General features: G+C 41.5%; 1 protein-coding gene across 4 annotated transcripts in view; it reads right to left on the reverse strand.

Annotated features, from left to right (window-relative positions):
• SLC35F3 (solute carrier family 35 member F3) overlaps positions 1 to 22,818 on the reverse strand; it is a 528,189-nt gene that overhangs the window by 196,789 nt on the left and 308,582 nt on the right. Inside the window, exon 1 of one of the 4 annotated variants that reach the window (XM_012935439.2) lies at positions 1,438 to 1,801. The exons of the other annotated variants lie outside the window; for them this stretch is intronic. Coding sequence (XP_012790893.1) covers positions 1,438 to 1,513 — 76 coding nt within the window. The 5' untranslated portion in view covers positions 1,514 to 1,801. Of the gene's footprint in view, positions 1 to 1,437; positions 1,802 to 22,818 lie in introns of those variants that run through there. 4 annotated transcript variants of the gene reach the window in all.

Consider the following 22,818-nt stretch of genomic DNA (forward strand, 5'->3'; position numbering starts at 1 on the left):
TTCCTAAGACTGGACTTGACTCTGGAAGCACAGTGCGCGCGTGCGCACACGCACGCGCACACAAACACACACACACACACACACACAACACCACACCCCGACTTCCTTAGGATAAAGTGCTGAGAAACGGGCAAACAACTGCAGGTTAGTACAGAATGATATTCTGCACAGCCCTGGATTCTAGGATTCTAGTCCTGCTTCAGCACCGCTAAGATGCAGGGCTCAGGCAGCCACCTTTCTGGGCCTCACAGTTTCCAGCTATAGGATGGGGTGGGGAGGACGTTAACACCCCAGGAGGACTACTCCCAGGCCTGTGAGAATGGGCTGAGCGTGGGACATTACAACTGCCCAGCCAGCTCTCACTGGTTCTCCTTCCATCTGCAGCTTTCTCACAGGTCCTCCGAAGCATCTTAGGAAGGTCCTGGCTCCGGGCTGCAGTCTCAGGTCCAAGGCAGAAGCCAGGCTAGGTCCGGGAGCTCACAGCTGTCCCTCATAGCTTGTAAAGGACTCTACTAGTGCAGAATCAGTGGGGGCTTGAAGTGGAGGGGGACTGTTTCCCTTGCCCTGCTGGTTGTGTGGCCCTTCCTAGCCCTCTCTTGGTCAATCTGGCTCGCTCTAGGGAGACTTAGTCATCCCACCTCTGCCTCTGGGGAGGAGGAATTAAGGCCTGAGCCCATCTCTTTGCTAAAGTAAATGGGGTTCTTGCTTCCCCCGTGTGGGGGTGGGGCATAGAGGGACAACAACGTCTAAGGCACCGCTCTTTCCCTGGTCTCTGACCCGAGTGAGGAAAAGGAGATGTTGACAGGTCAGTGACTTTCTAGACTGGCCAGTTCACTGGACAGGCACTTCCCTGGTGCGCTGCGGAGTGAAGGGGGGATGGGAGGAGAGGTATCTAATCCTTCTGTAGCCCACCTCCAACACCCACAGAGCAACACCTCTGACTATCTGACTTGCCTGCCTGGAATCGGGGGCTGGGGGGTGGGGGGGAGTGGAGAGTGGGGGTGGGGCGGAGTTCCGGGTGGGGGTGGGGAGTTTTAAACCCAGGGGACTCAAGTGTATGGATGGTGTCTGGGCACCCCTGTCCTGTTCACCTGCCTCCAAACAGCCAGAAGAACTGATGCTCTGCTGCGGAGAGCCAAATGTGCCGGGGGCCAGCTGGAAGGAGCCAGCCCTGTGCTCACCGCAGCCCGCCGACCCCGAGGCGACTCAGGGTAGCCTGCTAAGTGCCCAGCTGCCACCCCCACGGGCCGACTGGCGCTGCACTGCAGGCGCAGCTTCTCGGAGGAGCAGAACAGCACCCACGATCAGGCAGTCCTCCCAAGGCTAGGCAGTCTGAGGTCAAGGAGGCAGCCCCCGCAGCGGTGCCAGGACCCCGCATCAGCGCCACCCCGATCTTTCCTCCCCCGCCCCCCGCCCCCAGCCGCCCCCAGCCGTTACCTTCCACTTTGGTGAGGGTAAGGACTGGACTGTTGCAGGCGCTGAGCGGGGCCACCCGGGCCGAGTGCTTCTTCATGATGAGCCGTCAGCCTGCAGGAGCGCCGACACCGATCGCCTACATCCTGGGGCCGGCAGGAGCGCGCCTCTCGGGTCCGGGTGGCCTGCTCCCAGAAGGAGCGCAAGCTGCCCGCTGCTCAGGGCCTGCCTCCCAGGCTGCCCGCGGTGCTCAGTCCCCGCGCCGGCTCACTGCGGCGGCCGCCCCTCGGAACACATCTTCCCTGGCCGCGCAGCTACTCCACACACGCACGCACCACAGCCTCCTGCTCGGAGGTTGCTGCAAACTCCAACGTCACGTACAAGTGCACTCCCCCACTCCAACCCCACCGGCTCACCTGCCCCGCCCCCCTCCCGCCCCGGGACGCCCGGCCCCTCAGCTCAGGTTCCTCCCCTCGCTCGGGTCTGGTCTTGGCGACAGCGTCCAGCTTGGGCACCAAGAACAGCCACCAACTCGCCATCAGACGCAGCACTTTGGAGGAGAGACCTGAAAACTTAGCCTCAGTGTCAAACACGCCTAAGAGGGTTTTAGACTTTGGATGGTGAGTTTACTCTTCTCTGCTGAAAGTTCCAAAAAGCAACAAAAATGCAGTTTTTCAACTGCCTTCAAAGAATGTACGTTTTGACTAGCCCGGTGGACCGCTTTTTATCTTGGGGGAAAAAACACGAAGTATCTTGGGGGAAAAAACCGCGAAGTCCACAGAGACAAAGCAGCTACAAGATATAAAGCTGAGGGCAGTTTTTGATTCTGTCCCAGAAACCCAATCTGCAAATGGTTAAGACTCTCTGGGAAGGAAAAATCTTCATTGGTCAGTCCCCGAAGGTTCTCTCTGCAGCAAAACTGACATCTGCTGCAGGTACTGGTCTCACTATTTCAAAACAGACATAATGGGAAGCTACACTGATTATTTGCTAGCCAATGATGTGTGCTAAAAAGCAATGACATGCCTACTGCATCGTTATCACTGGCCTGGGAAATCCCCGAATAATTCTGGAGTCCCGGGGCCACTTATCCCACACACCGTATCAGCAACGGACTCCTGCCATTATCCCTGTGGATTAATAAAATGGACAGGATTAACACAGCCCCAGAACCCCAAGGGCTTTACTGGCATCTCCTTCACAAACGCCCAACCATCATCTTTAGTCCCAGCTTCCAGTGGAAAACTGAAGCTCTAAGGAGAATTTCATTATCTTAAATCCTGACCCCAAATTTTCTGCTCCATCTGATTTCCTGTCTCACAGAAGAAAAGAACATCATTAAAAAAAAAAAGTATCAACTTTAAGTGCAACTCTGGAATAACTGGCCTTTGAACGGAGAAATCTAGTTTGGTTGGTACCTACCAGCTATTTCTGCAACCTTCATATCAAGTTTATGGCAGAAGTGGTTCCTAGAAATGTACTTTTAAGGTTCTTGTTACTTGCCCTCTTGCATAGCTATAATGAGTAGAAATGCCCCTGGTTCTTCAAAGCCCAGGGTCTCCGAGGGGTGCTTCCTCATCTATAAAAGGTTGATGCTCTCTGCAGAGCCCTCTAGTGGCAACTCCCACCCTATAGCTCCTAGCCAGGCGCTTTCCCTAAGACCCCTAAGGAGAACACAATTAAGACTCTACCCTTCCCTTTTAGTAAAAGTTAAATGCACAAAAGAAGCTTAAAGCTGATGTCTCACTTGCTAAAGCAGTCTTCCGTAGGAGGGCTGTGAGTTGGTCATATCTGGCTCTGCTCGGACATCATTCCTGGCTGCGTTCATGAGATCATGTGCATTTCTAACAATCAAACCAGCACCACAGTTCCCCTAAGTCCTGCCAGGACTGATCCCTGACTGCAGAACTGGGAGTTAGCTCTGAGTCGGGTGTGATCCCAAAACCAAATTAAAAAAAAAATTAAAAAGTGTTCCTGGTTTAGAATATAACTGACTAAAGAATTTAAGTCCAAGTCTGAAAATATCTGCACCATTTAAAAAATTATTAAAGCACCGTGATTCACGATTGGAATTTAGATCTACTACGTTCCAATTCTACCATCAGCATCTCTTCCCTTCACCATGGTTCCCAGGTTTCCCCCAACCCAAGTTTGGGTATTAAGTTTGGATTCTTGTTCTTGGGGTTGTTGGCTCTGTGGTTTGGATTAGTTATGCCGCTCCTTCACACCACTGAGGTACTTAGATTCCCTTGAATCTCCTCTTCCCATTGCTTCCCGCCTATCTCTTCTTCAAGACTCTGCACTTCTAACTGTAATGCTCTTAGATTATAAATGTTAAATGCCAAAGTGCCACATAATTCCAATTCAGGTGGGAGATACATGTCAAGTAATCCATAAGCAATTTTCTATAATTTAAATGTGCTTTAGACATTTTATTACACCCACTCACCTCTATATGGAGGACCAAATTCTAGTCTGAGACTCAGCCCTCACCCCCTCCCACCCCACCCCAAGCACTTCAAATTGACCTGTCCACAGTCATTCAACCAGATAGGTCTCACCAAAATGCTAATTTATTACAATATCATATATAAGACAGTAGGCAACAAACCATAGAGGGAAATATACTTTGCCTGTAAAATAGCTTGTCCGAGAGCCTGGCAAGCTATCAACAGTATCCCGCTTGCATGGCAGAGCCTAGCAAACTCCTTGTGGTGTATTTGATAAGTATATTCTACGCATGCATACATATGAAACAGTAACAATAATAGGTCTCATTTCCATGACCCTAAAGGAGCCTCCAACTGTTGGGAAAGACAAATAAGGAGAGGCTGCTAAAATCTCAGGGCTGAGATGAACGGAGACGTTACTGGTGATGGCTTGAGTAAATCGAGGAACAATGCGATGACAGTGATACAGTGATATAAGTAAATCAGGTCACAACTGAAAAGAGTGGTCTACCAGGCCAGTCAAAATGTAGATTCTTTGAAGTTAATGAGAGCATTGGGAAACGGTCACTAGTTGGGATGCCCTTGAGAACTTTTGATACCTGAGAAGTCATCATGTCTCCATGTTTGTCAACTTTTGCTATTCATCAAGAAAGTACCAAGTCCCTTCGAATTTCTCCCCTTCATTTTAAGTAGCAAGTGCTACGTGTTTGGTAAGAGCTACAGTTGAGTAAGTATAGAGGACACTCTTGTGTGATATTCATGTTATATTTCAACCAAAAGTGTTACTCTCCTTCACCACCCCCCCCCAGGGAAAAAAGATTCAAACTATTTTAGGGAATGAGAATGCCAACGGAAAAAAATTGGTTCTAAAGATTTCCTGAATTGGCCTATGAACAGACACTAGACTTTTCACAACTTAAGAATTTTGCTGGAAGTCCCAGGGCATTAAAATCTAGCTCAGGGATACCTAGATAATCACATGGTATTCCCACTTAAAAATCCAAATCTAAAAATGCAAGATAAGAAGTTTGACTATCAGCTAAAAATTTTGACTATCGATGAAAAACACTGTTTTAACATTTGAGTTTATTCTTCTTGGAGGGTATTGGCATTTGCACATTTGAACTTGTTCTTTGGAGGTTCTTAAGATGAGCTAATGTCTAAGGCTGTCAGGTGCACATCTACCAGTTCTAAATTCATTACAGGAATTAATATGAAAGGGGAACTGGGGTGACTTTTTCAGATCATACTCATTAATAGATCTTCCTTGTCATTCTTCTAAAAAGGTATTGTACAATGGTTTGCTCATCAAAACCAAAAATTTCCTTGGCTCTACATGAGATGGCATCTGTTCTGATAGAACTGCCTTTTGTCTCTAACCTCAATCCCTTTTCATAGATGTGGTTGGGGAGGGAGGTGGGATTTAATGGCAACTTGTGGCAGGCTGGTATGTTAGCTTATAAAGATTAAGTGGGTTTTTCTAAAATAATCTATGGACATAAAGGACATAAAGAAAAGAGAATAGCAATATTTACTTACATATAGAAAATGGAAGAACAACAGGGAAACTGGATGGATGTTAACGGTGAGGATTGAGATTCCCACTTACTTTTTTTTTTTATAATTTATTTATTTTTAATTAGAGAATCACCGTGAGGGTACAGTTACAGATTTATACACTTTTGTGCTTATACTTCCCTCATACAAAGTTTGGGAACCCATCCCTTCACCAGTGCCCATTCTCCACCACCCGTAAACCCAGTGTCCCTCCCACCCTCCCCAATCCCATCTCCCCCCCACCCCACCCTGCCACTGTGTATGCTTTTATAACATGGGAGTTAATTTACTCAAATAATATTTACTACTGGGCACTTGTCATATTTACTTGACTTAAGCTTCAGTTATCCTTAGTTCCTAACATCCTAAAAGGAGGGTCCCGGCAAGGAACAAGGATGAACCCAGGGCAAGCCATAAGCTAGTCCACCACTGAAAACGGACAGGCTAAGAGCCATAAAAATTATAATAAGTTAAGAGCACGGTCATGGAACAAACTCTGTCATGATGCAAAAATGAAGTAATTGAATGAGTACCCTGCTGGAGTTAGGAAAGACTAACTTGGTCTGAGGACTATAGTCTGTGATATATAGCGAGATGTCCCCAGGAAGGACCATCCTTTAAGCTTAATATATCACTTACTATGTCCATACAAAATAACTAGAAATATTATTAAGAAGAAAATTTAAGATGACTGTTTAAATGAATACTGACAAAGGGAAGGAGAAAGCAACACACCTTTAGAAGGAATCCCGCCCTTTGGCGGATCCTCTATCAGAAATCTAGAGTGCTGAACACTTAGAAGAGATTTTGTCCTTTAGATTCTCCTAGAAGAATTTGCCCTGAATGAAGGGCTTTACATCTGTCCATCATTTATAATAATGATCAACCACACCTATGTGTAATTGCAAATCAGTCATCTTCCACAAATAAAATTCACCCATTTACAGATAAAATTTTTCACAGAAATGTTTTCTTAAACTTTGTAATATAAATAAATATTGCATAAAAGCATAATAAATTAAGCATATTATTGCTTACATGTATATAATACTAAAAATAAAATACTTATCAAAAATTAAAAAAAAAAGATTAAGTGGGTTTTTGTGTTCAAAACCTTGAAGTGAGTTCATGGAATAGATGCAATAAGGAACAAGGTTTTAGTACAGCAGGACATGCATCACACTCATTTTCTTGTTCTCAGCAGCCTTCCTGTCTACCCGCTAGAGCAAGGAAGCCAAACTAATCTCCCAAACCAAAGAGCAAAGAGGTAAGAGTCTGTAGCACTGTAGCACTGTTGTCCCATTGTTCATTGATTTGCTTGAGCGGGCACAAGTAACATCTCCACTGTGAGACTTGTTGCTGCTGTTTTTGGCATATTGAATATGCCACAGGTAGCTTTCTAGGCTCTGCTGTGCGGGTGGGATACGAAAAACCTGGTAGCTTGCCTGGCTTTCCGAGAGTGATGGAGGAATTGAACCTGGGTCGGTCACAGGCAAGGCAAACACCCTACTTGCTGTGCTATTGCTCCAGTTCTTCTAGAGAAGAAAAAATGAGGCAGTGAGTTTCTTCTACTTCAAAGTGGTTGTATTTAAACTATAATCCACAGGTGGGGACTCTAGTCAAGCCCCTCTAGGGAAAGAAAGACAAACAAGCCTATGTGAATCATCAGAAAGTCGGTAGCTATGTAAAGTCTGATTGATTCTCAATTTATACAGGATTACTTTTCTTCTTGGTCTTGTGTTCCCAGTTTTGGATATAGATTCAGTCTCCAGTTAACAGCTAAATAAAGCAAATAAAACATGTTGCTTAAACAACCTGTTTGGCCTTCCTGAAGTGACTCATACTACTGTCATCCATGGTAGACATAGGTCTCGTCTTTGTACTGATGCCAATAGCTCTAGTCTCACATCAAGAATTTATTCAATCCCTTTGTGGGGGTTAAGTGGTTACTTAGGTTTTCTGAGACCTTGAATGAAATGGAAATCTCTTGAATAATAGGCAGCAGTTTTGGTTGGCCCGTTTTCACTAGCAGAACAGAGCTCAAACCTAAACCCTTACTCAGTTTATTCTAATCTGTTGGTAGTTTGGGCATAAGAGTTTGCTAATTATACTATGTTTGAAATTTCAGTTTCCTGGTCTCTGTAAAGCAGAGTCTCTGTAAAGGGAGTTCCATGTTGGATTTTGGTTAGTGAAAAACAAAAACTAAATTGTTGTCAGTATAAAAACATCTTGAAAAACATTAATAATCATGTCTAAGATTGCATTTAGTTTTAAAACTTGGGGGCATAATGAATTATCCTCTAAGATATAATTATCGATGCTTCAAAAGTTAAGATTATACTTTATACATGTCTTCAGTTAAGTACATTCAACACTTTTCATATAAAATATATTTATTTTTGTCAAAATTCATAGTGTACACTGAAAAAGATTTTTTATTGTAAGTTCTATATCTATTAAAAATTTGGAAATTCATTTTAGATATATAGAGAATTATTTATGTGTGAGCCATATTATGTAAAGACTCCTAATTTGTTTTAAAAAATATAGCTTGTAACCAATCTACTTGATTTTATTTTGATCATAGGTCATATTCCAAGTGACTGAAAAAAATCACTGTTTAACTTATGCGAAAGTCTTAAGCTGTTGAAAATAATTTAAAATTCTAGCTAAAGTCTTTAATAGTCAGAAAACAGACAACTTCAATTAATTCACTGTGGAATATTAACACTGTTCATAGTCATTTACAGTATTAAATAGAGTAAGAATAATAAATTATTTTTGTGGTTACCAGTGTTTAAAAATAATCACTTACATGCCAGGAACCAGAAATGGAGTTTTACTCAAATAAATCAGTCTGCAGTGTTTAGAAGCTTTCAGTGTGGAGCAAGCGTTGGTATTTCCAACAGGAGAGGGTCTAATGATTGGAAGAAATTACTCCAATGCACTGGGTAACTCTGTCCCCACCCCCACCTGGCAGGAATTAATCGATAACCTTTACAGTAATGCCAAGTGCAGGGAAACAGGAACCATTAGAGAATCTTGTAGCTTTCTAGCCTTCACATGTCTCTTTTCTTTAGCTCTATGTAATCATTAGTTCAAACTTAGCTTAAGGTCATGCTGGGTCAGAGCTGAGATCATGATGAAGTAGAAAGAAGCACAGACATAGGAATGGATGTCTGGTTGCTTCCTTGGTCTTAGGACCCATGTTTTGCTCATGGCAGACTCTAAGGTGGTCCAATACAGAACTACATAAGAGTATGATGGGAGTGGAGCAGAGGCAGCTGCCCTGATAAAGCAGCATTACCAGGAGGGAGGTTTTGGGTGAACACTGGAGCAGGCTGGACACCTTTTTCTGGATCTTTCAGATTGAACCTCACTAAGTACTAACATAAGATAATGGGGATAGAGAGATTATACAGTTTCTGGTCCACACTTCATAATAAAAAAAATGATTCTGTTTTCTAAAAGTGAACAGGCTGGCTTTTTTGTATCTCTTCCAACTGTGTGGATCAGTATGGGAAGCAGGCAATGTTGAGAAGTGGTTCTATTTGGGCAAGCTTAATTCCACCAGGCTCCTTTTTGAAAATGGAGAGGATAGTAGGTAACTTCTAGTGTTGTTAAGATGAAAGGAATACACATGAACTAGTTATAATAGTACCAGGCTGTTATGTCATTTCAGTCTCTTCCTTTAGGTTTCTTTCTTTATGGGAAGAGTAATCACTAGTTGGTTGTATCTTGGTGTGGGTTATTTGTTTATGCTTTATTTGGGGGTCATATCCAGCAGTGCTCAGGATATACACTTGGCTCTGCTCTCAGGGATTATTCCTGGTGGGATTCGGAGTGCCAGGGATTGAACCTGCATGCAAGGCAAGCACCCTACCTGCTGTGCCATCACTCCAGCCCCTTGGTGGAGTGTTGTATCTTGGTGTTTAACATGGCTTATGCATCTGATATTGAGTTGGTAAGCATATTCTCGGTCCCAGTATTAAGAATTGTCTTGCGGACTATCCTTTTCTACACACACAATAACAGACATGACTAAGCCAAGCCGACAGCATTGCCTTCTATTCAGGTTCTACCTCTCACTGTCTCAATTGCAGGGGCAGTGCTCTGGACACCAGGACACTGGATTCAAGGTGAGGAAAGAGATCTGATGCCATGAGTTCAGAAATAGCTGTTTGCCTCTATTCTGGATGATTCATTGACCACAGTTGGACTCCTGTCTGATTTCTTCACTCTTCCTTTTCTGTGTAGTGGGAACCAGAATACTGACCTAGATCTGATTCTTGTCCAGACTAGGAACAGACTCCTTGTTGGTGTTTCCAAGGGTAGATCAATGGGATTGGCCACAGTACTTATGTAGGAAATAAAATGAATGCACACATTTGGAGAAGACACGTGTTCCACTCTAGTTCCTGGAAAACCCAGGTCCATGCTGCAGGAGGACAGATGATGTTCTAAATGCAGTAGTCAGGGAGAAGGTAATAGGGATAGAGAAGGGACCATTATGACAAAGATAGTTGGAAATGATCACTCTGGATAGGAACTACATGCTGATAGTAGGTGAAGGAACAAACATGTTTTTTTTTTTTTGCTTTTTTGGGTCACACCCAGTGTTGCACAGGGGTTACTCCTGGCTCATGCACTCAGGAATTACCCCTGGCTGTGCTCAAGGGACCATATGGGATGCTGGGATTCGAACTCGAGTTGGCCGCGTGCAAGGCAAACGCCCTCCCCACTGTGCTATCACTCCAGCCCCTAGGAACAAACATATTAACCACTCAGTATCTGTGTTATAGACTATAGTACCCAGAAGGGGAGAGGGAGAGAGGGAGAGAGAAAAAGAAAGAGAGAGAAAGAGAGGGAGAGAGAAAGAGAGAGAAAGAGAGAAGAGAGAGAGAGAGAGAGAGAGAGAGAGAGAGAGAGAGAGAGAAGTGTTCGCCTGCCATAGAGGCAAACTGGGGGAAGGAGGTGGCAGGAGAGCTTTGTAAGTGTATATCTCATGATGAATCAATTAAAAAAATAAAAATAAAAAATAAAAATAAATGTGGCAGATATCCTAATATGAGATAAGAGACTCCTCTAGACTCATGCATTTGAGTAGTACAGGTCTGCTTACACTCAGACTCTTGCTAAACTAGCAGATTTTAGTATCAATAATAATAAATATAAACACAAAATAAATATTTTCTCTTATTTTCTTTACATTAGTTTTATTGTGAGAACACTATAGCATACAAACAATATACACAAATTGTGGTTTAACTGGCTATTTCTGGTAATAGCTTTCTGATTATAGAAGCCATAAATATTGGATTTGACTGTGGGGTGAGTGAGGGGGTTTGGCACCCTTAACCCTTATGGCATCACCCTGACCCTCTGCAATTTTTTTTATTTTTGGGTTACACCCGGCCATGCACAGGGGTTACTCCTGGCTCTGCACTCAGGAATTACTCCTGGCGGTGCTCAGGGGACCATATGGGATTTGAACCCAAGTCAGCTGCGTGCAAGGCAAATGCCCTACCCGCTGTGCTATTGCTCCAGCCCCTGACCCTCTGCTTTTTAAGGAGAAACTATATATCTGCTTCAGCTTCCTGCTGGGCTGTAAAGGATGAGAAGCAGGAACTGTGCCTGTGAGAAAGGCCTCAATAAGCATTGTGGCACATGAGTCTGGAGCGATGGTACAGTGAATAGGGTGCTTGCCTTGCACATAACTGACTTAGTTCGGTCCTTGTACTTCAGAACATTCTGTGGCATGATCTTTGTGCTAACGTTGGTGTAGTAGCTGGTGCCATCTCAGCTCCCACAATGGGCATAGACTTAAAGGTTGCTATCATTCAAAAATTGTCACATACACAATGAAAGATGAAATATGTCACCTAAATATGTCACACGGATTTCCCATGTGAATTTCTTTATAGGCTTCTATCTGGAATTCTCACTCATAGAACCTGACCCCAACATGACCATATAACTATAATGGCTTCCTTGAGTTCCAAGGTTTGTGCTACTGGGATCTGGAGTCACATATCAACAGATACTTTTAAGATGTACTATTGAGACTTCTTATATGCCAGCATCCAGATTGAGGTAAGGAAAACGAAGGGTTGCCCATCTGTGCCCAGGAGAGTATTTCCACTCATTCCAAGCCATGGCGCTGGTTACTCACAATAGCTCAGATCCATTTATAAGTATGCCTTAAATTGATTTCTCAAGGCTTTTGGCTGTACAAAAGCCATAATTAACCTGATAAAACTGAAGTCAATTATGGCCAAAAGCCTTGTCAGAGACCTTGAAAAATTTTGCCACAGGGCAGAGACAGGTCGTTGTTGAAGCCTTCACACTAAGTATTAGAGTCAAAATTCCACTCAGACAACTCATCTATATATTTTGGCGCAGTGTTACTGAAGAATGCAAGCGCTACCAGTCTCTGGACTGGAAGCCCTGTGCATAGCTCGAACCTTTTCAACCTCAGGCAGGGACATGCACCTCTGCCTGCCACCTTTGTTCCAGTGAGAACTTGCTGCGGCCTCCAGAACCAGGTGCCTTAGAGGACAGATGAGTTCGCCTGCAGGTCAGATCGCTCCTCTACCCTCCTCCCATGCTTTCCTCTGCCAACAATTTTCTAGTACAAAAGAAGCCATGGGATATTATGCAGACAAATTTTGTTCTGGAATTTGTCAATTCCTATTTTAGGTTTTAGATAACACTTGGTAATTTTTACATAATCCTTCATGTACGTTAGCAGAATATAGACTTAAATAAAAAATTTGAAATGCAATTTCAAATAATTTTTTACCTGTTCACATTTTATGAACTTTTCTCCTAATCTAACATGAACGTGGATGACTTTCTCTGAAAATATCTAAGTATTATTACTTTGAATATTCATCAGTAAAATGTGAATAAAGCATAGTAAATTTATGCAAGAGTAGAACATAGCCACTAAAAGTGTTCATTGGTAACAGATATGAAAGAGAATAAGGTGTGTACTTAATATCATGATTTTTACATATATTGCATATTCATAAATATGCAAGCCATATTTATTTATAGCCTATTTTTTCCACTCTTGTATCTTATATATAAGATATATATATACTTTATACTTTAAATATATTTTATACTTAATATACTTAAATATACTTTATACTTTAAAAATACTCTTAATACTTTAAATATGTATATACACATATATATAAATTTTGTGCGTGCTACCACTTTCATTTTTTTCTAACTACCACAAATAAAAGTAGTGATTCATTCACATTCTCCTTGAGATTCTATAAGAGAAAGTTGTCTACTTTTAGAAGCCGAGTTTAAGATGTGCTGAGACCAGCCCTGAAGCTTCAGTTTAGAGGGTCTGAATGTAACTCTTATGAACTAGTTACAAATACTAATAAAAACAGGAAGGTCAAGTAAAGGAGTATAAAGTGCTACAATTTTCCTGTTTAAAATATTTAGGTAAATTTGTTCTTTTCTGATAAAATGTAAGTCCCTGATTTTGATGTCATAGTTCTTTTGGAAAGGCCTCTTACCACATCAGACTTAAACATAGTTCTATTTTCCATATTTTAATATTTAATATTTAAATATTTTCTCTTATGTTATTTTTATATACCTGCTGCATAAATTTTCATTCTAGCAAATAAACTAAGAAGGGGGTATGGGGGAGATGCTTTTAATAGCAAACCTGACTTTCTTTTGCAGGAATAAAGTTATGTATAACCTGAGCTTTTTTGAGCTGGTGGGAGTCAACAGCCTCTTTCCTACACCTGAGTGGAGGTGGGGGAAGGGAAGGGGGAAAGAGAGTCTGTTGGTCTGGTAAAGACCACTCACCTCTGATTCCTTTTTTTGGGGGGGTCCAACTCAGCATTGCTCAGGGGTTACTCCTGGCTCTGCACCCAAGAGTTACCCCTGGTAGTGCTCAGGGGACCATATGGGATGCTGGGAATCGAACCTGGGTCGGCCGCGTGCAAGGCAAACGCCCTACCTGCTGTGCTATTACTCCAGTCCCTGATTCTTTAGAATAAAGAAATAAGCATCCTTATCTTAATGAAGTTTGTCCCAGTCCTCTTTCTCAGCTCTCTACTCCTTCTTAAATGTGGCTGTAGATTTTTTCCTGTGGTATACTTAAGTGGAAAAGCTGTGTCAGGGTTCAACTTAGACAACAAAGACTACAAACTCTTCATATCCTGGCTGGGCGCTGGCTTCCCCAAGCACCTGGCAAAAGGTGCATTTGGCACAATTGTGGAAGTAAACACTAAAATCAAATCACTTATCGCCTATCACTAGTTATTAATTGCAGAGGTTCAGGCCAGAAGTTATTGCCCAGTAGCTTTTAATAATCAGTATCACTTCTAACACTTGTACCACTTGTCATCCCATTGTTCATTGATTTGCTCGAGCGGGCACCAGTAATGTCTCCATTTATCCCTGTCTCATGCTAGTGTAGCCCAATGGCGTCTGCTTGCTTTAGGAACATTAAGAGCCTCAAATCGTTTGTTCAGGGTTTTGATGAAGAAATCTCAACATTTTGTAGGTGGGCGGCCAGGTGTTCTTGTGATGTACAGTGCAATCCAGTCGGTAACAGCCCTAGTCCAGTGGTCATCTCTAAATTGCATTACATGTCTGGTCCATCTGATTTTTGACGCCTTGGCAAACAAGGCAAACAAGACAGTATCCCTGATTCTCGATCATTGATGGAGGTTGGAACTCTGGATTCTTTCTCTCACTTGAGTGAAATGTGATATTCCAAACAAAGCTCTTTCGATTCCTCTTTGGGATACCCGAATAGTGTTCTCATCCTGTTTTCATAGGGCCCAGGTCTCTGAGGCATATGTTAGTGCAGGAAGAATGGTGGAGTCGAAAAGATGTGCCCAGAGCTGAAGGTTCTTCATCCTCTTAACCATTTCTTTGAAGCTCTTGAAGGCGTTCCACGCCGCTCTCTTCCTCCCACGCAGCTCAAGTGCCAGGTCTTTCGTCATGTTGAGTTCTTGACCTAGGTACACATAACTGCTGCTTTCAGAGATGTTCATTCCCTTGAGAGCAAATGGAATGTCAGGAACTAGTCCATTTTTCATGAACATTGTCTTGATGAGATTCAACTGAAGTCCAACCTTTCCACACTCATTGTCAAAGTTGGCCATCATTCATGCTCACTTAGCTGATATTTGGTGTTATTAGAATGATGTCATCAGCAAAGCAGAGGTGGTGTAGTTGCCGGCTGTCTATCTTCACTCCCATTCCTTCCTATTCCAGTCATCGCATGACGTTTTCGAGGGTGGCACTGAAGAGTTTTGGTGAAATGGTATCACCCTGTCAAACCCCTCTCTTTACGTTGATGATCATTTCATTGTAGAATGGTGAGATCCTGGTGGTGAATCCATAATACAGCTCATGGAGGATCCTGATGTACTGAGTTTGAATGCCCTGTTTGGCTAGGGCTTTGATGACAGCTTCAATCTCAACAGAATCAAAGACCTTCTTTAAATCAATGAACATTAGACAGAGTGGCATATTGAACTCTCGTGAAACCTCATTGAGCTTTGTCACCGTGTGGATATGGTTGATTGTGCTGAATCCGAAGAACCCGGCTTGCCCACATGCTTGTCCTTCATCTAGTGTTCTGCCAATCCTATTCAGGATGACTCGAGTGAATAACTTGTAGATGACGGACAATAGGCAGATCAGGTGATAGTTGCCAATGTCATGGATGTCTCCTTTCTTGTACAACAGAACGGTCCTGCTGGTTTTCCATTGGGATGGAACCTTGTGTTCAGACAGGTAGTGTGTGAAGAGATGAGCTGGTGTATTGATGAGTTCTGGCAGCAGATTCTTCAGGTGTTGAGGTCTGACATTGTCTGGACCTGGTGCTATATGCATCTTTACTGATGAAATGGCATTTCAGATTTCTGAAGGGAGAACTCTGGGAACAACATATCTATCCTGCGGAATTTGGTATGTGGGCAGGTGAACATGACTATTGAATTGATCCGAGTAGAAGTTGTGGACAACGTTTTCCATTGCCCTTCTGGAAGATGTGATTGATCCATCAGGATATTGGAGGGCAGTCATCTTGGTCTTGTAGTTGGCGAAGGACAGGTGGGTGTTGCGAATTTTTTCTTGGCTTCTGCCACACCTGCCAACACTACTGTTCTTCTTTCTTTGAGGTCTTCCTTTACCACTTCTCTGCACAGCTTTGCAAGCTCAGACTTTACCTTTTTTGATTGCCTGAGGTTCACGCCAAACCATGTTGGTGAATGAGCTCAAGAGTTTCTGAAGACAGTCATCTTTTGGTGGCTTTCTCTTGGCGTTCCTCCCATAATCATGGAGGTGCTGAACCAGTCTATCGTATTCTTTGTCGATGTTGTCAATGACAGCATCTTCCCATATTGCTTCAATAGTGCCAAAGAGCTCCTGGTTGGTGGTTGTTGTGGGAGTTCTCTTCTTAAACTTTGTGGCCCTTTCTCCCCACTCCGTGAAGCAGAATTTTGCGTGAAGGAGATGGTGATCTGATCCTGTTTGGAATTTTGGGACAACAGCCACATGGGTCAGGCAAAACCGTCAATTGTATATGATTTGATCAATTTTATTGTGGAACTGTCCATGGGGAGACTCCCAGGTACAATGTTTAGATTCAGCCTTCTGGAACTTCAAGTTACCACGGATAGTCTTGGTTAACATGATGAACTCAGACAGTTTCTCACCCAGTTCGTTCCATTCTAGGCCATGGGTCCTGACGTGGAGTTCTTCGGGTGACCTTCTCAGTCCTATCTTGGCATTAAAATCACTGACAATGACCTTGTAGAAGGTGTGGTCTTCTTTATAGAACTTCTCTAATTCCATGTAAAACTTCTCAATTTCTTCTTTGTTGTAGTTGGATGTTGGTGTGTAGATGATGAAGATAGAAACTGCTGGCAATGAGCCACATCTATTCAAATGTAAGCGTCTGATTCGGGTTGTTAGGCATTCAAACAAATCAATGCTCATGGACAAGTTAGTGTTGATAAAGACACTGACACCACTGACACCTCTACTGTCGCATGTTCCAAGTAATAGTTCTTCTCCAGTGTCAAAAACGATGTGATGTGTTCAGTGCTTTCTCCTTTCAGTCAATCCAATGACATCGCACTTGGTCTTCTGCGCTTTCAGCATCAGGTCCTCGATGGATGCTTCCGATGTCAGCATACGTGCCTTACAAGTGTAAATAGTCATTTTAGTCCTTCTTGTTTTTGACAGCCTAGTTCAGCCCTGAGATTTTAGCAGCCTCTCCTTGTTTATCCTTCTCAATACTGCCGTATTGGGGGCCCTTACATGGCCAGGGGAATGAGGCCATTTTTGTTACTGTTTTTGGTATATCAAATATGCCAGGGGTAGCTTGCCAGGCTCTGCTGTGTGGTAGCATGTTATTAATCTGTATAACCACTAAATCCTATGTATAACTCATAAATTTAATAGAAGTACTTCTGGGTTGATTTTGGTATTTGGTATGCTGTATTTCCTGAAAACACAAACTGATTTAATTCAATCTTATCCCTTTCTCTCAATATTTATTTTCTTTCTTTTTTTGTGTGTGGGGGCTCAAACCCGGAAATGCTCAGGGGTTACTCCTGGATCTGCTCTCAGGAATTACCCCTGGAAGTGCTCAGGGGATCATATGGGCTGCTGGGAATAGAACCCGGGTCAGCCACATGCAAGGCAAACGCCCTACCCACTGTACTATTGCTCCAGCCCCAATATTTATTTTCTTACTACTAAAATATGCCCATCGCTATCAAAACCTTATTTGAAACTCACTCTTTGTAAAACCATAGATGAAAACAAGGGACCCTGTGATGACTCAGCCTTGCAAACATACTCTCATACTGTGACCCTGGCTGTCTCAAAATGATGATCTCTAGTGGACCACAGACAAGTGTGTGTGAACACTGAGTGTGACTCTTTGTGAGCATGTGCACAAGAAACACTAACAAACGTGTGTCCTCTGGTTAAAAAAAAGGGAATAAATGTCAAAGTAAAACTAATTAGAAAATGATGAACGCTGTCATGCCACATACACACTCAAGTCTCAAATTCCCCCACTGCATTATTATGGTGGGGGTCAAACTTAGTGGCAGTTCAGTGTGGAGTCCAACTTATGGGAAATACACAAGAGAAGCTCATTGATTTTTGCCATAACCTTGACTGTTTATTTAAAATGAGCCGGCATCATATGCTCTATTGATAGCAGAATTCTAATTTGGGATTTGTAGCAGCCTAAAAACATCTAAGACATAAAAGATAATGGTAGTTTAAGAATCAGTCTGCAGCTGTGTCATTCTTAGAATTTAAGTCACACTTCACCCTTGGTCTTTGGAGTATTATTTGGTTCATTAATGAGAGGAGAGAAAGAAATCAGAAGGTATTTAATTCAGCTCAACTGTTTTGGGGCCAGTTGAAAAGAGTAGATATGTAAATTCAAGGTGTTAATATAATTGCAATAAAAACATGATTTTCAATGCTAAGTGTCTTCAATTATGCCTACATATTATTTAGGTAAACTCAAGTTTGTGTTTAGATATTATTTGTAGGAAATCTCTATAAAGAGTGGTGACAGTTACTACTATAACAGTGCATAGGCCAAACTTAGTTCACAGGTACGGAATTATTCCAAATTTTGGACACAGTCACAACTATGTGCTTGTGGCTGACTTTACATATGGTTTACAGATGACACCCTTGCCTAGGCAAAAGGAGACTTGGATGCAGAAAGCCAAAACTGAGGTGAAGGGGCTTTAGAAATCTAATACATTACTAGTCTTATTTTGGGCCGGAAAGAAATAAAACTAAGGACAACAGAAATAAGCTATGGCTATTCTGGGATCACAAAACAGAAGCAACCTAAATTTACCTCCAGAAGTGCACAACAGCCAAAATGAGGAGGCCTGTCTTACAGCTGCAGCTGCGATGAGGCTGAAAGTATTTCAGATCAATGGATCTGCTTGGATTTCAGAGACTCTTCTAGAGGTAAAATAAAAAGGCCACTCACTTCTTTCTCAGACTTCCATTTTAGAATTTGGGCAAGATTCAAGAAATTGACAATGATTTAAAGCGATTTCTTGATTTTTAGGAAAGAAGTTGTGCCTCTAGGAAAAGAAAATGACCTTACTATTAAGACAATATATGTGCTGCCTCCTATTTCTGATGATTTCTGGAGTTGAGGGACTATCGTGGTGAGGTAAATTAAGGCATTTGGTAAAGCTAGAAGGCAGTTATGTCAGAGAGGTAGGTAGAATAGCAGACTTTCATACTTCCCATCAAGAAAGTGAATAGAATGGGAGGAGATATTTGCAAATTGCACACATATATTAAAATGCACACACACATATATATATATGATTATGGACTTTTAAACTTAAAATTGCTCTTTTGAAAGAACCAAGTCTTTTAAAACTTGGACAAAGAATTTGAAATGGTACTTCAAAGATATAAAGAGGGCCAATAAGTAGAAGATGCTCAACATCAATAGGTTTCCAGGAATGCATGTGAAGATCACAGTGAGACACTACTTCACACCTACTAGAATGGCTAGAACCAGGGTCAGATAATACCAGATGTAATTAAGGACATGGAGAAATTAAGAAAACCTCATACACTGCTGAGACTTTTTTTTCTGTGTTTTGGGCCACACCCAGCGATGCACAGGGGTTATTCCTGGCTCTGCACTCAGGAATCACTCCTGGCGGTGCTCAGGGGACCATATGGGATTCTGGGAATCAAACCTGGGTTGGCCAAGTGCAAGGCAAACGCCTTACCCGCTGTACTATCACTCCAGCCCTGCTGAGACTTTTAAGTCAGTTGTTTTGGAAAGCAGTTTGATAGTTTCTTAAAGGTAAAATATGTTTTGTTACCTGTAAATTATATCTCTAGGTATATGCATGAGAAATGTAAAGATGCCTGTAGAGAAATTTGTACATGAATATAGCAGCATTATTTATAATAGTTCCAAATGGAAACATTCTTAGTGTCCCTCTGTAGGTAACAAAACACAATATTCCAGGAAAATATTATTCAGCCATCAGAGTAGAGTTCTGGTTCAAGCTATGACATTGATGAGCCTTAAAATTATACTAGGTAAAAGTCCAATTCAAACACTATCTCAACTGATCACATTTATATAAAATTGCCAGAATAGACCAGTTTGAGAAGAGGAATGGTTGATAAGAGATAAAGGGAAGGGAAAATTGAGAGAGTGCATATATGGTTATGGAGTTTTGTGTGGGGAACATCAACGTCCCCAAATCTGACAGTTGAACATACTAAAACAATGAGCTGCACACTTTAAATGAGTTGTATCAAAAGCAATAAAGAATTCTCATTCATGTTTATTATGACAGTTAGCATAAAAGCCATGATATAAAAACCCAAATGTTCAGCAGGTGAAACAAAGAAGTTATGGCATGCATATACACCAGAGGAATATGCTGTGGTTGTTAGAAAAGATGAAGTCTCACAGTTCATGGCAACATGGATGAAGTGGGAAGGCATCATGTCAAGTGAAGTCAGAGAGAAGGAAAATTTATTCAGGGAGAAGAACAAAAGCCAGATGTATTCTCAATGGGGAAAAACTAAAAGCCTACCCTCTATTGGAGACAAGAAAATATTGCCCACTTGTCACTTCTATTCAATATAGTACTGGAAATAACTGTCATAACAGTGAGGCAAGAAAAATATATCAAGGGCATCCAGATAAGAAAGGAAGAAGTCAAGCTATCACTATTTACAGATGACATGATGCTATACTTAGAAAATACTAAAGACTCTTCAAAAAAGCTACTAGAAAAAAATAGGTAAAGTGGCAGTTTACAAAATCAACACCCCAAGGTCCATGGCTTTCTTATATGCACATAAGGAAAGAGAAAAAAGTGATACTTATAAAGCAATCCCCTTCACAACTGTGCCTCAGAAAATCAAGTGCCTTGGATTCAGCTTAACTAAAGAGGAAAAGGATCTGTAAAAAAAATCCTACAAAACACTACTTCAAGAAATAAAAGAGGGCACAAGGAAATGGAGACACATTCCTTGCTTATGGATCAGATGGATTAACATTGTCAAATGGCAATTCTCACCAAAGCATTATGTGCATTCTATGCTATACCTATAAGAATATCCATGATAATTTTCAAAGAAATAGACAAACACTCTTGAAATTCATATGGAAAATTACACCCTCTCAAATAGCTAAGGCAATCCCTGAGAAAAAGATGATGGGGGGCATCACCTTCCCCAACTTCAAACTGTACTACAAAGTAGTAATTAAAACAGGATGGTGCTGGAATAAAGGCAGACATGAAGACCAATGGAATACAGTTGAATACCCTGGAACAGACACTCAAATACACAATCACTTAATCTTTGTTACATAATTTGTTACATAATTCAAAAATTACTTAATATTTGAAATGGAGCAAGGAAAAACTCTTCAACAACCTTTGCTGGGAAAACTGGACAGCTACATGCAAAAAAATGAACTCACATCTCTCTCTCTAATACCAGGCATAAAAGTCAGATAAAAATGGATTAAAGGCCTCAAAATCCATAAGGTACACAGATAAGCATGTAGGAAGAACCCTTTATGACTTTGAAGCTAAAGGCATCTTTAAGCATAAGATACCACTGACCAAGCCAGAAAGGAAAGATAAACAAATGGGACTACATTAAGCAAAAAGCTTCTGTACCTCAAAAGAAACAGTGACCAAGATACAGAGACAGTCCACAGAATGGGAAAAATTATTCACTCAATACCCATAGATACGGCCTCAATGTTCAGGATATAGAGGACTGGTAGAACTTTACAAGAAAAAATATTCTAATCCCATGAACAAATGGGGAAAAGAAATGAACAGAAACTTCCCAAAGAAGAAATACAAATGGCCAAAATGCACTTGAAAAAATGCTCTCATAATTAATCATCGGGGATATGCAAATCAAAACAACAATGAGCTATCATTTATACCACATGGATTGGCAAACGTCAAAAAGTACAAGAACAACCAGTGCTGGTGCAGATATGGGGAGAAAGGGACTCTCATTCATTGTTGGTGGGAATGCCAACTGGGCCAACCTTATTTAGAAAACAATGTGGGCATTCCTCAAAAACCAGAAATTGAACTTCCATATAACCCGGCAATACCATTTCTGGGAATACACTCCAGTGGTGTAAAAAGATACAGCAGACATGCTATCTGCTCTTCTATGTTCTTTTTAGCACTGTCCGCAATAGCCAGAATCTGGAAACAACCTGAGTGCTCGAGAACATATGACTAGCTAAAGAAACTATGGTACATATACACAATGAAATACTTTGCAACTTTTAGGAAAAATGAAGTCCTGACATTCGCTTATAAATGGATGGACACGGAGAACACCATGCTGAGTGAATTGAGTCAGAGAGGCACAGACATAGAATGATTGAATTCTTTTATGGGATATATATATATGTATATGTATATATAAACATAGTATGAAATTAATACCTAAGGAGAGTAGAAACAAGGTTCAGGAGGACTGATTCATGGTTGGAAACCTGTCTCAAGTGTTGGGGAAGAGGGCAGTTGGGATAGAGAAGGGACCACTATGGCAATGATGGTTGGAAGTGATTGCTCTGGATGGGAGCGGCGTGCTAAAAGTGGGTAAAAGACAAAACATTATGGTCTTTCACTATCTGTATTGCAAACCATAATGCCCAAAACTAGAGAGAGAAAGAAGAAAAGTCTGTCATAGAGGCAGGTGTCATAGAGGCAGGCTGGCAGGGGCTGAGGAAGGGTGTTGACGGGAGGGATACTGGAGACATTGATGGTGGGAAATGTACACTGGTGGAGGGATGGGTGCTGGAACATAGTATGACTAAAATCAGATCATGAACAGCTTTGTAACTATGTATCTCACAGTGATTCAGTTTTTTAAATGATATTAATGTGCTTTCTATAAACCCGAGAAAGTTTATTTTGAACTGTGGTCATATATACCTATATCATTATTAGTGAGTTTCTCACACAAAAATTGATAGAAGTTACTATGATGGTATTGAGGGGATTAAAATAACTAAAAGTTTTTTGACTGATTTTTTGGTAATTAAGCATTAAACATGTTATGAAAGCTGGATTAAAAATATATTTAGGGTTTAAAAGTGACTACAGTTTTCCAAACCAAAAGATCAATTCATATGCTCACTAGTTTGTGTGTCTTAGACCTTTGATGATCTAAAAGAATTTTTCCTAAGAGCCCAACTAAATTTCTGCAGGTAAATATATTCAAATATTTTAGTTCTTCCCTCTGAAACAGGCATGACCTTCTCTTCCTTCCATGGTGGTGAAAAGTATTAGGTAGGATCATGTATTAATCAGAATTCCAA

This window comes from Sorex araneus, chromosome 9 (genome assembly GCF_027595985.1).
Source record: "Sorex araneus isolate mSorAra2 chromosome 9, mSorAra2.pri, whole genome shotgun sequence".
NCBI classification, from domain to species: domain Eukaryota; kingdom Metazoa; phylum Chordata; class Mammalia; order Eulipotyphla; family Soricidae; genus Sorex; species Sorex araneus.